The following is a 15607-nucleotide window of genomic DNA, read 5'->3' as shown; positions in this document are numbered from 1 at the left end:
GGTGCAGGGGCCCAAGCACCTGGGTCATCCTCCACTGCCCTCCCGGGCCACAGCAGAGAGATGGACTGGAAAAGGAGCAACCGGGACTAGAACTTGGCGTGCATATGGGATGCTGGCGCCACAGGCGGAGGATTAACCAAGTGAGCCACGGCACCGGCCCCCCCCATTTATATCTTAAACAGCTTCTTTAAAAAGGATTTAGTGGCTGGCGCCGTGGCTCACTAGGCTAATCCTCCGCCTTGTGGCACCAGCACACCGGGGTCTAGTCCCGGTTGCCCCTCTTCCAGGCCAGCTCTCTGCTGTGGCCCGGGAGTGCAGTGGAGGATGCCCAAGTACTTGGGCCGTACACCCCATGGGAGACCAGGGGAAGTACCTGGCTCCTGCCATTGGATCAGCACGGTGCGCCGGCCGCAGCACGCCGGCCGCGGGGGCCATTGGAGGGTGAACCAACGGCAAAGGAAGACCTTTCTCTCTGTCTCTTTCTCTCACTGTCCACTCTGCCTGTCAAAAAATAAATAAATAAATAAATAGGATTTAGTAGGGGCCAGCTTTGTGGCTCAGTGGGTAAAAGCCATTGCCTGCAACACTAGCATTCCATATGGGTGCCGGTTTGGCTGCTCCACTTTTTTTTTTTTTGACAGGCAGAGTGGACAGTGAGAGAGAGAGAGAGAAAGGTCTTCCCTTGCCATTGGTTCACCCTCCAATGGCCGCTGCAGTCGGCGCACTGCGGCTGGCGCACCGCGCTGATCCGATGGCAGGAGCCAGGTGCTTCTCCTGGTCTCCCATGGGGTGCAGGGCCCAAGTACTCGGGCCATCCTCCACTGCACTCCCTGGCCACAGCAGAGAGCTGGCCTGGAAGAGGGGCAACCGGGACAGAATCTGGCGCCCCGACCGGGACTAGAACCCGGTGTGCCGGCGCCGCAAGGTGGAGGATTAGCCTAGTGAGCCGCAGCGCCGGAGCGCCTAGGCTGCTCCACTTCTGACCCAGCTCCCTACTAATGGCCTGGGAAAAGCAGCAGCAGATGTCCCCAAGAGTTTGGATCCTTCTACCCACATGGGAAGGGGCCCCTGGCTCCTGACTTTGACCTGGCCTAACCCTGGCCATTGCTCTCATGGGGGAATGAACCAGCAGATGGAGGATCTTTCTCCCTCTATAACTCTGACTTCCAAATAATAAATATTTTTAAAAATTTACTCAATAGGCATAAACACAGACACATACATATACACAAAACAAAGGCAGAGAGAGCTCCCATCTCTACTGTTTTATTTCCCACATGCCTGCAATGACCAACACTAGGCCAGGTAGAAACCAGGAGCCAGGAACCCAACCCAAGTCTCCCACATGGGAAGAGGCTCCCACATGGGAAGCAGAGAATCAACTACTGAGCCATCCCATGCAGCCTTCCAGCATGTGCCTTGGCAAAAACCTGGAACTGAAAGCCAGCGTTGGAACTTGATCTTAGCCATTCCAATATGGGATATGCATATCTTAACCTTTAGGTAAAACGCTAGCCTCAAGTGTATTCCTTTTTTAAAAAAATAAAATTTATTTATTTACTTGAAAGAGTTACACAGAAAGAGAAGAGGAGGCAGAGAGAGAGAGAGAGAGAGAGACAGAGAGAGAGAGAGAGAGAGAGAGGTGTCTTCCATCCACTGGTTCACTCCCCAATTGGCTGCAATGGTCAGAGCTGTGCTGATCCGAAGCCAGGAGCTTCCTCTGAGTCTCCCACATGGGTTGAGGGGCCCAAGGACTTGGGCCATCTTCTACTGCTGTCTCAGGCCATAGCAGAGAGCTGGATTGGAGGTGGAGCAGCCAGGACTTTAATCGGCGCCCATATGGGATACCGGCACTGAAGGCAGTGGCTTTACCCGCTATGCCAACAGTCCAGCCCCTCAAATACATTATTAATTCCGTAACAATTCATTACTATGCAGAGACAACTGTCTTCTCTACTATACCTTACACATAGATGGAGAGATATTTCCCATCTGCTGGTTTACTCTTGAAATGCCCACACAATAGCTGGGGCTGGGTCAGGCCAAAGCCAGCAGCCCAGAACTCAATCTAAGTCTCCCATGTGGATGGCAGTAACTTTTGTAGTTGAGCCATCATCTGTTGCCTCCCAGGGTATGCAATAGCAAGAAGTCAGATCAGAAGTGGAGGAGTCAAGACTCAAATCAGGCACTCTAATGTAAGATATGGGCATCCAAAAGAGGCAATTAAACCACTGCACCAAATGCTCTCCTCTACCCCTAATATTTTTAATTTCTTTTAAACATGTGCAGACCATTTCTAACCCACAAAAGTTGTCTGTCCTGGTTTACATTCTCCAAAACCATTTTTCTTCTTTTTTATTGTTATAATATGTAATTGCTATAATATTGAACTCTTCTTTCACTCCTATACATTCCCTGAAGTCTAAACTCCTCTTCAATTTCAAAGGACCAACACAGATTAATCTCATTCTCCTGGCATATCTAATCCTCTCCTCTGAAGTCTGCTCAGAAAACTCATCAATTTACTAAATACTATTTCATAAGGCAAACTTGGAAAACAGAAGGATATATATGTAAGATACAGTTCTTGAGAAGCTGGGAAGATAGAATGAATATATATATGTGTGTGTGTGTGTGTGTGTGTGTGTGTGTGTATATATATATATATATAGAGAGAGAGAGAGAGAGAGAGAGAGTGAGTGAGAGTGAGTGTAACTAGGAACTTAAATTCTTGAGTCACATAGACCTGATCTCAAATCCTAACTCTGCTGCTTTGTGACTTTGGGTAACTCTATTACTTCACCTATAAAATGGGGATAATACCTCCATCAAAGGACTGTTCCAATAATTGAGAATGTGTGTGAACTTCCAGCCTAATGTCTAGAAGACACTATGATTGGATCAATTATAACTTATTAGAATATACAAATGAGAATTGTTTCAAATTACATGAATGGATTTTAATGAAGTTCATTACTGAAACCTTTTCATGATTACGAAAACATTATCCCTGGTCTCCTACACAGCTGTTTCCTATACTTTCTAATATGGAGCTCTCACCATCCTTTCTTTTCTTTTTTTCCCCACAAAGATCTCAACAGCTTCAATGGCTTCATTAACTAGCAATATAATTCCCCAATTCCTTTCTTTTTTTAAAATTTATTTATTTATTTGAAAGAGTTACACAGAGAGAGGAGAAGCAGAGAGAGAGAGAGGTCTTCCATTTGTTGGTTTTCTCCCCAGATGGCCACCGATGGCCGGAGCTGCAGCGATCCGAAGTCAGGAGCCAGGAGCTTCTTCCGGGTCTCCCACGCAGGTGCAGGGGCCCAAGGACCTGGGCCATCTTCTACTGCTTTTCCAGGCCATAGCAGAGAGCTGGATAGGAAGTGGAGCAGCTGGGACTCTCACCAGCGCCCATATGGGATGCCGGCACTTCAGGACAGGGCATTTACCTGCTGCGCCACAGCGCCGGCCCCTCCCAAATTTCTTAGATCAAATTCTTATCTAATATTCAAACAATAGTATTGCGGTAGCTTTATTAATCTTAGTTCCTACTATTATGGAAATTCTCCAATTTGGTCAAACCAGGCACAGAATGCTTTATTAAACACAGTGTTGGGCCGACGCTGGCTTCAGATCAGCACAGCTTTGGCTGCTGCAGTCATTTGGGGAGTGAAGCAGTGAGTGGAAGACACATGACTTTCTCTCTGGCTCTACCCCTCTCTCTCTTTCAAATAAATAAAATAAATCTTAAAAAAAAATTCACAGTGTTTTCAGAAAACACAATAAAGTTCAACTGATTACCCCCACCTTTCTTGAGCAACTAGTCTTAGATAATTCTCCACTATACTTGTATACAAATATCATTTTTGTACAGTAAGTCTGTTTACATGAACAATTAGTAAATTATTTTTAGTTCTAGTTACATCAGGTTTTTTTTTTTTTTTTTTTTTTTTGGTTCACCCTCCAAATGGCCGCTATGGCCGGTGTGCTATACCAATCAGAAGCCAGGAGCCAGACACTTCCTCCTGGTCTCCCATGCGGGTGCAGGGCCCCCAAGCACTTGGGCCATCCTCCACTGCCTTCCCCGGCCACAGCAGAGAGCTGGAATGGAAGAGGAGCAACCAGGACTAGATCCTGGGGTGCTGGCGCCGCAGGCAGAGGATTAGCCTAGTAAGCCATGGTGCCGGCCCGTTACATCAGTTTTTAAACTTTCAATTTTTAAGCTACTTGAAGGCAAAATACTATATTTATAGAATTTTCTATTTCTTACTGTAGGGAAGCGTGCTTTATACATGAGGACACTTAAAAATAAATCCTATGAACTAGCCTATTAATTTTTTAAAAAGATTTCACTTATTTATTTATTTGAGAGGCACAGTTATAGAAAGAGAGAGGGAGTGGCAGAGAGAAAGATCTTCCACCCAGTGGTTCACTCCCCAGATGGCCACAGTGGCTGGAGCTGGGCTGGTGTGAAGCCAGGAGCTTCTTCTGAGTTTTCCACATAGGTGCAAGGGCCCAAGCAATTGGGCCATCCTCTGCTGCTTTCTCTAGCCATCAGCAGGAAATAGCTGAGTCTTCCATCCTATTTGACAGATAGAGTTAGACAGTGAGATAGAGAGACAGAGAGAAAGGTCTTCCTTTCATTGGTTCATCCCCCAAATGGCCACCACGGCAGGAGATATGCTGATCTGAAGCCAGGAGCCAGGTGCTTCCTCGTGGTCTCCCATGCGGGTGCAGGGGCCAAGCACTTGGGCCATCTTCCACTGCACTCCCTGGCCACAGCAGAGAGCTGGCCTGGAAGAGGGGCAACCAGGACTAGAACCTGGTGCCATATGGGATGCCGGTGCCCCAGGTGGAGGATTAATCAAGTGAGCCACAGCTCCGGCCCCAAGTCTTCCATCCTTTATAAGCTTGGATATTTTTATCTCAGAGTTAACTTTCCAATAGGTAAGAAACTGAGAACAGGAATATATATCTTACTTTTTACCTACTGATTACTTTGTTATCTATTAGTCCTTTTTTTTTTTTTTTTTTTTTTTTGACAGGCAGAGTGGACAGTGAGAGAGAGAGACAGAGAGAAAGGTCTTCCTTTGCCGTTGGTTCACCCTCCAATGGCCGCCGCACTGCGCTGATCCGATGGCAGGAACCAGGTGCTTCTCCTGGTCTCCCATGGGGTGCAGGGCCCAAGCACCTGGGCCATCCTCCACTGCACTCCCTGGCCACAGCAGAGGGCTGGCTTGGAAGAGGGGCAACCGGGACAGAATCCGGCGCCCCGACCGGGACTAGAACCCAGTGTGCCGGCGCCGCTAGGCGGAGGATTAGCCTAGTGAGCCGCGGTGCCGGCCTATTAGTCCATTTCTAAACAATGAATTTTATTCAAGGTAACTTCTTTGTATTTCTGATTTCTACTGCAAATTTCACTTCACTGTGAGAAGTATAAAGAGTATTCTGTGGCATCACAAAAAAACTTTCAGCTGAATCCTTCCCTTTAAACCTTTCTACAGGTCTGTATCTAAAAGGCTTCCTTTTTCCTGAATCACTTCCCATTTCAGCTAAACCCATCATGCCAGTCACTGGAAAAGATTAGTGGTTCATGATCAGAGGCTTTGGTCATATCAGCTTTGTCTTCTGTGAAGTTATTTTCAGTTCCAACTGATTATATATTTGACATACAATAACAGAGTTGCAAATGATGCCATAATCTTTGATATTATAAACTTGGCTAAAGAATAAAATGATTTTACTTTAGAAACGTAGACATTATGACATGGATGTAAATTAAACATTAATTAACTAAGAGCTGCACTGTTTGGAACACAACCAAATTTTCATAATTTGGGCATTTTCCTTTATATAAACAAAACAGGTACATTCAATAAGCCAAAGAATTAGTTAACATAAATGATTTACAGTTAAGTGACTATATCAAAATACTTGAGGGGCTGGTGCTGGGGCATAGCAGGTAAAGCCGCCACCTGCAGTGCCAGCATCCCATATGGGCACCAGTTTGAGTCCCAGATGCTCTGCTTCTGATCCATCTCTCTGCTATAGCCTGGGAAAGCAGTAGAAGATGGCCCAAGTTTTTGGGCCCCTGTACCTACATGGGAGACCTGGAGGAAACGCCTGACTCCTAGCTTCGGATCGGCACAACTCTGGCTGTTGCGGCCATTTGGAGAGTCACCCAGCCGATGCAAAACTTCTCTCCTTTTTCTCTCTCTCTCCCCCTCTGCCTCTCAAATAAAAATAAATTTTTAAAAAAAATACTTGAGTCATTTGTGTAGAACTACTTGAAAAGTCAATATTTATTCACTGTTGATCTTATTTAAAAGAAGGCTATTAATTTGGAAGGAACATGGAAAAAACACATAAATCAAATACGAGCAAAGTATACTAAAATACCCAACAAATGACTAGCCTATAAGTATGTGGGGAAGAAAAAGTTGTTTTGATATAAACATCTATCAGATGCCAATAAAGAGTGAAAATATTAACTAAATATAAAAAATTAAAATTTTCTATTTTATATAAAATGTTTATATTAACTATTATTTATGTAAATTTGTATATTAACTAAATATAGAAATTACAATTATTTTTATGAAAAATAAAGTTCTCATTGGATCCTACTTCACATATAATAAAAACATGTAAATTCTATCAAGCATCATAAATATCATTCAATTAATAAATACGAAGGTCACTAAGATAAATATTCAAAATTAAATCCCAAAAGCTTAAGGAGAAGGTAAAAAAACTAATTTTTTTGTAAATTAATTGTAACCATTTACAGCTCTTAAAATATTATAAACCAGACTGGTTTGTGGCACAGTTCCTGACAATATTGGCCTTACATGAGCACCAGTTCAAGTCCAACAGCTCCACTTTGTAGCCAGTTCCTTGCTAATGGCCTGGGAAAGTAGTGGAAGATAGTCCAAGTACTTCAGCCCCTGCCACCCATGTGGGAAACCCAGGTGAAGCTCTTCGCTCCCCGCTTTGGGCTGGCCCATCCCCAGCCATAGGCGACCACTGGGGAGTCAACCAGTAGATGGAAAATCTCGCTCTGTCTCTCCTTTCTCTCCACACTTGATCTTAGCTAAAAGGTCGAAAATGATTCTCTTTTCTCTCTATAACTCTGCCTTTCAATTAAATAAATCTATTTTTTTTTTTTTTTGACAGGCAGAGTGGACAGTGAGAGAGAGACAGAGAGAAAGGTCTTCCTTTTGCCGTTGGTTCACTCTCCAATGGCCGTCATGCTGGCGCACTGTGGCCAGCGCATCGTGCTGACCCGAAGGCAGGAGCCAGGTGCTTCTCCTGGTCTCCCAGGCGGGTGCAGGGCCCAAGCACTTGGGCTATAGCAGAGAGCTGGCCTGGAATAGGGGCAACTGGGACAGAATCCGGCGCCCTGACCGGGACTAGAACCCGGTGTGCCGGCGCCGCAAGGCGAAGGATTAGCCTATTGAGCCACAGCGCCGGCCATAAATCTATTTTTTAAAGCCATATATAAACTAGTCTGTCAAAATTATGAGTAAAGGGGCTGGCACTGTGCAGCGGTAGTTAAGCCTCCACCTGTGGCACCTGCATTCTGTATGGGCATAAGTTAAGTGTCCCAGCTGCTCCTCTTTCGATCCAGCTCTCTGTAATGGCCTGAGAAAGCAGTGGAAGATGGCACAAGCGTATGGACTCCTGCCTCCCTTGTGAAAGACCTTAAAGAAGCTCCTTGCTCCTGATCAGCCCAGCTCCAGATGTGGCGGCCATTTGGGATTGAACCAGTGGGTGGAAGACCTCCACTCCCCATCTCCCTCTCCCTCTCTGGCTGCAACCCTGCCTCTCAAGTAAGTAAATGAATCTTTAAAAAAAGTTTAAGATGGTAGCAAATTCAGCTTCTAAATCTTTCTCAAGCTGTTAATTCTTAGTAACAAATATTAACAGTTTTGATCTCAGAAAATATTTATAGCTGGTGGATGTACTTCTTCAGTTCTTTAAGGACTGACTCTTAGGGTAGATGGGAATAACATTTTCTTTTCTTGGAAAAAAGTATCAGATCTCAAAGTGTGGTATAAAAGCTGGTCTGAACCATTTGTTGGGAGTTAGGAAACAGGAACATAACAGAAAATAAAGCAGAACATACAAAAAAATCAGAAATAACAATGTTTTTCAAAGAAACATTTCTCATAGTAAAAAACAGGATTTAAAAAAATATTAGTAGCTTCACATCAACTTAGCCATATGTCCACAGTGATTCATACACACATTTAAAAGAGCACTCACCACTGAATTATTTCTGTGATTTGGGCCTCCCAATGTGCAACTGATTCTTTCTTGTCTGCTAGATCTTTCACCTCTTCTTCTAACTGTTGGTTGCGCATACTTAAATTCTCATACAAAGTAGTAAGCTGAAAGGCAATTTTAAGAGATGTGTGACTTTTACGATCAGGAGTTAAAAGTGCTGAGATATTTGTTAAATCAGATAACTGACCATCTTCTAAAAAGTGCTTGTCGTTTTGTATTATTACACACCCTTCTGACCTCTGAATTCGGAAATATCAAATACTCCCTAAGTTCTCCTTCTTCGTTTTTCTCTTACACACTTCACAGAATCCAGCTTCATATCTCTTCTTGATGAGGTAATGGAAATGATGCAAACTAACCTTTCATTTAAGTAAAATGTTCTTGCTTGCGGGTGGGCATTGTGGCATAGCAGGTCAAGTTACTATCTGCAATTCCAGCATCCCATATGGGTGCCAGCTACTCCACTTCTGATCCAGCTGCATGCTAATGGCCTGGGAAAATCATGGCAACATATCCCAAGTGCTTGCCATTCACCCATGTGGGAGACTTGGAAGAAGCTCCTGGCTCCGACCTGGCCCAGCAGGGCATTATGGCCATCTGGGGAGTAAACCAGCAGATGGAAGATATCTCTTCTGTTTCTCTTTCAAATAGACAAATCACTTTTTAAATATTAATTAATTTATTTGAGAGGTAAAGTTACAGACATAGGGAGAGACAGAAAGAAAGGTTTCCATCTATTGGTTCATTCCCCAAATGTCTGTAACGGTTGAAGCTGGGCCAAACCAAATCCAGGATCCAGAAGCTTACTCCGAGTTTCCCACATAGATGCAGGGGCCCAAGCACTTGGACCATCTTCTACTGCTTTCCCAGGCAGAGAGCTGGATCAGAAGTGGAATAGCCAGGACACAAACTGGCACCCATTGGGATGCCAGCACTGCAGGTGGTGGCTCTACCTGCTATGCCACAGTGCTGGCCCTGACAATTTTTTTTTAATTTCTTGCTTTACATTTTTAAAAATTCATAATAGATAGTGGACATTTAAGTTAGTGGGTAAGATGATTGCATCCTAAGAGGTCTGGCTTTGAATCCTGGTTACAGTTCCTGATTCTAGCTTTCTGTCAATGCAGACCTTGAGAGACAGTGGTGATGGCTGAAGTGATTGGGTTCTTGTCACCCTTATGAGAGACCAGGATTGAGTTTCCAACTCCTGTCTTCAGTCTCATCCCAGCACTGGCTGTTGTGGGCATTTGGGGGAGTGAACCAGTGCATGGGAGCTCTCTGTCTCACAAATGACTAAAATATATTTTAAAAATTGAGGTTCTTTATATATTATGAATACAAATTATTTTTATCAGATAACTTACCTGAAAATATTTCCTTTCCATCCAAACATCTATTTATTTTCTTAATTTTATTTTCAAATTTTGATGAAATTACATTTATTATTATTTTCTCCCTCATGATTTAAGCTTTTTTATTTATTTTTAAAGATTTTTATTTATTTATTTGAGAGGTAGAGTCATAGACAGAGAGGGAGAAACAGAGAGAAAGGTCTCTCTTCCACTGGTTCATTCCCCAAATGGTTGCAATGGCCGGAGCTGCGCCGATCCGAAGCCAGGAGCCAGGTGCTTCTTCCTGGTCTCCCATGTGGGTGCAGGGCCTAAGCACTTGGGTCATCTTCTACTGCTTTCCCAGGCCACAGCAGAAAGCTGGATTGGATGAGGAGCACCCGAGACTTGAACGTCACCCATATGGGATGCCGGTGCCACAGGCAGAGGATTAACCTCCTACGCCATGGTGCCAGCCCCATGAATTAAGCTTTTAATGTCATATCTATGAAGTCTTTAACCTCAAGTCACAAAAAATTTTCTTTGGTTACCTCCTGTATTTTACTTTTTGACCCACTTTAGTTTTTGTGTAAGTTATGAGTTAAGGACCTAAGTTCATTTTTTCTTGTATAGAGATATACAACTGTTCCAGCACTAGGTGAAGAACCATTTCCAATTGAACTGTCATTGAACTGATTTTGTTGAAACTCAAATGAGCCTAATTGTGGAAGCTTATTTTTGTACTCTGTATTGTGTTTCATTATGTCCATACTATACTTTTTTGATTATTATATACTGACAATAAGGATTAAAATTACATACTATAAATTCTCCAATGTGTTCTTCCCAAAAAATGATTTCACTATTTTAGATTTTTTTGTATTTTTACACAAATTTAATAGTAACTTCATGAACTCCAATGTCTTTAAACCTAGAGATCAATCTGGGAAGAACTGTTATGCTAATACCAAGTTTCCCAATCCATTAATATGTACACTTCCATTTGTTCTGATATTCCTTAGTTTAACTCAACAATGTTTGGTACCATCTTTTTCTGATTATTCAAAAAGCTCTGAAATGGTTGTTTTTGACAACTATACCCATTGTTAAACTTTGGGGGAAGGTCATCAGTCTCCTCACAGCACAATCAGAAGCCTACCAGTCATTTTTGAGAAGTACAAATGTAGTGTCTTCACTAATTCCTGCAAGTTTTGTTTTGTTTTGTTTTGTCTGATTACTGCTGCTTCTGGCAGCCTTTCCATCTAATTTGTAACTGGAGAGATCTGCAAAATGAAGAGGAAAATGCAGCCTGTTTGCACTGCTGCATCACAATAGGTACAAGTATTTTGAAACAGATTGCTTAATTTATGTTAGTAATGGTCATAAAAAAAGTTAACTATGACATTATTACTAGACTAAAGCATGGACTTTGGAAGCAGACTACCTATATACAAGTCCCAATCTGCCACTTTATAATTCAATTAGGAAAACAGCTTACCCCTCCTTTGGCTCAGTTTTTCCAGCCATAAAATGGCAAGACTGACAGAGTATACCCTAAGAGAGTTATTGTGAAAACGAAATATATATAAAGTAACTCAGAGGAGAGCATGCACGTAGTAATTCTACCTAGTATAGGGTCATTTTGCATGTTTGGAAATAAGAAGGTTTTACTATTTGCACATCAATGTGTCAGACATAACTGTAAGACTACATAGGAATATGAGAAGTGCTTATAATATTTTATTAAATGGAAAGTATACATGGCTGCAAGTATGAAATAGTATGAATATGGGTAAAACCTGGAGAGGAACATATAAAATTAAAATAGTTGCTTTCTGGTGATAAGAGTATGAGTAAGTTTCATGTTAGTGATTTTCTTTTTTTGTAATGATGCTGTTTTGTAAAATAATTTAAAGATAATTTAAAAATTACATGTTTTGTTCTTATAAAACATGTATTTCACATCCTCAAGTATATTTATTTGCAATAAATTACCTTTTAGTAACTTTTAATAAAGAATGTAGCATATAGATTTCTAAAATATCATTTTTAAAATTTATTTTTAATTTTAATTTTTGTTGTTTAAAATTTGAGAATTTATTGTATGTAACTTTTAAAATTAACTTAATAATTGCTTTATGGCTTCTATGTCTATAATTCTGATAAGAAAGAATCCAGTCCTATTCCTACTGGTTTCCAGTAGAAAGGCAAATACATTTGTCAATAATTTTTCTTGGGGAATATAACCAATTGAAACCAAACAAGAAGAGGAATAAATGGAAAGAGATAGTAAGGATGTCAATAGGGTAGACTAAGAGGAGAAAAGAGTAAAAATTAAATTAAAAGTAGGGCCTGCGCTGTGGCGCAGTAGGTTAATCCTCTGCCCACGGCGCCAGCATCCCATATGGACACTGGTTCTAGTCCTGCCTGCTTTTCTTCCCATCCAGCTCTCTGCTATGGCCTGGGAAAGCAGTAGAAGATGGCCCAAGTCCTTGGGCCCCTACATCAGCATGGCAGACCCGAAAGAATTGCACCTGGCTCCTGGCTTTGCATCAGTGCAACTCCGGCTGTTGCAGCCATCTGCGGAGTGAACCAATGGAAGGAAGACCTCTCCTCTCTGTCTCTTCCTCTCACTGTCTGTAACTCTACCTCTCAAATAAATAAATAAAATCTTAAAAAAATAAAATGGATAAAATCTAGCAATTTGTAAAAAGAATTATAAAAAGTTAAAAGTAAAAATTAAATGAAATAATAAAAAATGGGGCGAGCATTCTGGTGCAGCAGGCATCCCACATCAGAGTAACCATGTGAGGCACAGGTGTTCCGCTTCTGATCCAGCTTCCTGCTAACGCGCCTGAAAAAGCAGAAGACAGCCTAACTGCGACTCTGACACCCATGGAATTTCCATGAGAATGGAATTCCAATCTCCTGACTTTAGCCTGACCCAGTCCTGGCCATTGCAGCCATCAGGGGAATGAACTGGCAGATAACTGCTATGCCAAATATCTTCCTACAACTCTTTGTTATTAAATACTTGCCTACTACATGAATTTGGTCTCAAAGTGCTATTCATATCCTATACCATATTCCTCAATTTAGTAAGAATAGGTAATAGTCTATTTCTTGTAAACAATCCTTTAGTCTCATTAAGGAGGCTTCAACTGTGTGTATTAGGCCTAACTAAGTCCATTCTTTATGTCTATATTAGACCACAAGACAGCTGTAACTGAAAGATCATTTCTTATTAATATATATATTTATTTATCTGAAAAGGACAGACAGAAAACGGGATCTCCCATCTGCTAGTTCACGCCTCAAATGCCCTCAATAGCGAGGAATTCGATCCTGGTCTCCCAGGTGGGTGCTAGATACTCCATCTGTTGAGCCATCACCTGCAGCCTCCCACTGTGCATCTCGGCAGGATGCTGGAATCTGGAGTGGAGCTGGGACTTGAACCCAGGTGCTTCAAATGTGATGTGGGCCTCCCAAAAGGTATCTTTAACTGCTATGCCAAATGTCTACCCCTGAAAGAATATTTTTAAAAAACTTCTCCCTAAATATATATTTTGGGTAAACTCAGAAAAACTTTATGGTTAATAATGAAATGAAACCAATGGCTTAATATAAAATTTTATATAAACTCAGTTTCATTATTTTTTAATACAACTTTTCTTAAACTGTAATAACATCATTAACTAGGTAAATCTAACTCTACATGAAATAGCCTTTTAGAATTTAATTTCATATTTATCTGAGGTGGGGAACCTTTTTTTATGCCAAAGTCGATTTGGTTATTTAGAACATCATTAATGTGTAATACAAACTTATCCATTTAAAATTTTGCCTACTATAGATTTGCTGAATTTCAAGTACCACTTGTGGTTGCCTTGGTAGGACAAAATCTGTGGGCTGTCATTACCCACTTTTTTTTTTTTAAGATTTATTTATTTATTTGAAAGTCAGAGTTACACACAGAGAGAAGGAGAAGCAGAAAAAAGAGCTCTTCCATCTGCTGGTTCACTCCCCAGTTGGCCACAAAGCCAACAGCTTCCTCCCGGTCTTCCTGTGCAAGTGCAGGGGCCCCAGGACTTGTGCCATCTTTTACTGCTTTCCCAGGCCATAGCAGAGAACCGGTGCCCATATGCGATACAAGCATTGTAGGCAGCAGCTTTACTTGCTATGCCACAGTGCTGGCCCCAATTCCCAACTCTTGATACACCCAAGTTTTCTTTTTCTATATTCAAGGTAACTGTTTACAAAATAAAAAAATTCTCATAATTACAAATGATATTAAATTTTATAGTCATATTATTAAAACACATGAAATCACAATTATGTGACCATTTGGATAAAATTCAAATACCGTCAGTCTTATTGTAATGAAAATTAAGAGTTATAATAAGTTCACACATTATTCATGGTTTAAAAATGCTACTTACTAGTAGTACTTTCCACAATTTTGTTCATTAGTGTTACAATACTTCATAAAAGGGGCTGGTGCTGTGGCACAGTAGGTTAATCCTCTGCCTGCGGCGCCAGCATTTCATATGGGTGCTGGCTCTAGTTCTGGTTGCTCTTCTTCCAATCCAGCTCCCTGCTATAAGTCTGGGAAGGTAGTGGAAGATGACCCAAGACCTTGGCCCCCAGCACCCACATGGGAGACTGGGAGGAAGCTCCTGGCTCCTGATCAGCCCAGCTCTAGCCATTGAGGCTGTTTGGGGAGTGAATCAGCAGATTGAAGACCTTTCTCTTCTATCTCTCTCTCACTGTCTGTAACTCTACCTCTCAAATAAATAAATAAAATCTTTAAAAAAATACTTCAGAAAAGACTTTTCAAAATACTAACATTATTCTTTATCAAGAAGTTTACAAACAAATAAGCAAAGTTACTTTCAAATGCTAAATAATAATAAGGAAAATAATCTATTTTATGACTTTTTAGTCATGGTCCTTTAATTTCTTTTTGTAGGGGCCAGAGTTGTGGTCCAGCAGGTTAAAGCCCCAGCCTGCAGTTTTGGCATCCCATATGGGTGCCAATTTGAGTCCCAGCTGCTCTACTTCCAATCCAGCTCCCTGCTGATGCGCCTGGGAAAGCAGAGGAGGATAGCCCAAGTCCTGGGACTGGGGTCCCTGTACCCATGTGGCAGACCAAAAAAAAGTTCCTAGCTTTGGATTGGCTCAGCTCTGGCCATTGAGGTCATTTGGGGAGTGAACCAGCAGATGGAAGACATCTTTCTTTCTCTCTGTCTCTACCTCTCTCTTTAACTCTTTCAAATAAATAAAAATAAATCTTTAAAAAAATCTGTTATTGTGACTTCACTGAGTTCACCAATCTTTGAGAAGAATGAGTTTAGTCACCTGTTGGGCTTGATTTAGTTACTGCTGCCTTTGGTTTTCTCCAGCAATGAAGTATTCAGCACAGTGACTCAGTATTTTTAGTTCTTTTGCATGGGCTGGTAGTACCTGTGTTATGCTCTTGGTTACAATCAGTTTTAAAATTCTGTGTAACAGTCTTGGTACCTTAAAGTAGCTATGCATAATCCTGTGGCACAGTACACTCCCAAGCCACCAGTGCAGTTAATATGCTCTCATAGTGGTTTTCTATACTATATGAAAATAGTGATCAAGCCTTGGTTCTCTAATGCAGCTACCACAAGAGGTTGATATTTTTATAGTGGTGTGTAATCTCCTTTTCGGGAGGCTTTTTATGGAAGGTAGAATTTGTAAAAGTTAGTATGCTTTGCCTCTCAACTGCATTGACATGCCACAGGCTCAGAGTATTTTTATGTAAAGGATGTCAAAGAACGGTACTTTTTCTAAAGAGAAGTTTGATATTTTGTATGCTTGTTAAGAAAGTACAGCATTGGGGCCGGCGCCGCGGCTCAATAGGTTAATCCTCCACCTAGCGGCGCCGGCACACCAGGTTCTAGTCCCGGTTGGGGCGCCGGATTCTGTCCCGGTTGCCCCTCTTCCAGGCCAGCTCTCTG

General features: G+C 41.8%; 1 protein-coding gene across 26 annotated transcripts in view; it reads right to left on the bottom strand.

Moving 5' to 3' along the window:
- The window catches only part of CDC42BPA (CDC42 binding protein kinase alpha), a 343482-nt gene that overhangs the window by 87205 nt on the left and 240670 nt on the right, over nt 1-15607 (bottom strand). For all 26 annotated transcript variants that reach the window (XR_016219088.1, XR_016219086.1, XR_016219087.1 and 23 more), the window contains one exon: nt 8272-8396. Coding sequence is in view for 23 of the 26 variants with exons in the window: in XM_051820822.3 (XP_051676782.1) it covers nt 8272-8396 (125 nt within the window). In the remaining 3 variants the exon portion in view is untranslated. The remainder of the gene's footprint in view (nt 1-8271; nt 8397-15607) is intronic.

Source organism: Oryctolagus cuniculus, chromosome 13 (assembly GCF_051225735.1).
Source record: "Oryctolagus cuniculus isolate XC-2025 breed Fujian yellow rabbit chromosome 13, ASM5122573v1, whole genome shotgun sequence".
Lineage (NCBI taxonomy): Eukaryota > Metazoa > Chordata > Mammalia > Lagomorpha > Leporidae > Oryctolagus > Oryctolagus cuniculus.
The sequence above is the reverse complement of the archived record's forward strand: the minus strand, read 5'-3'. Positions and strand labels throughout refer to the sequence as shown.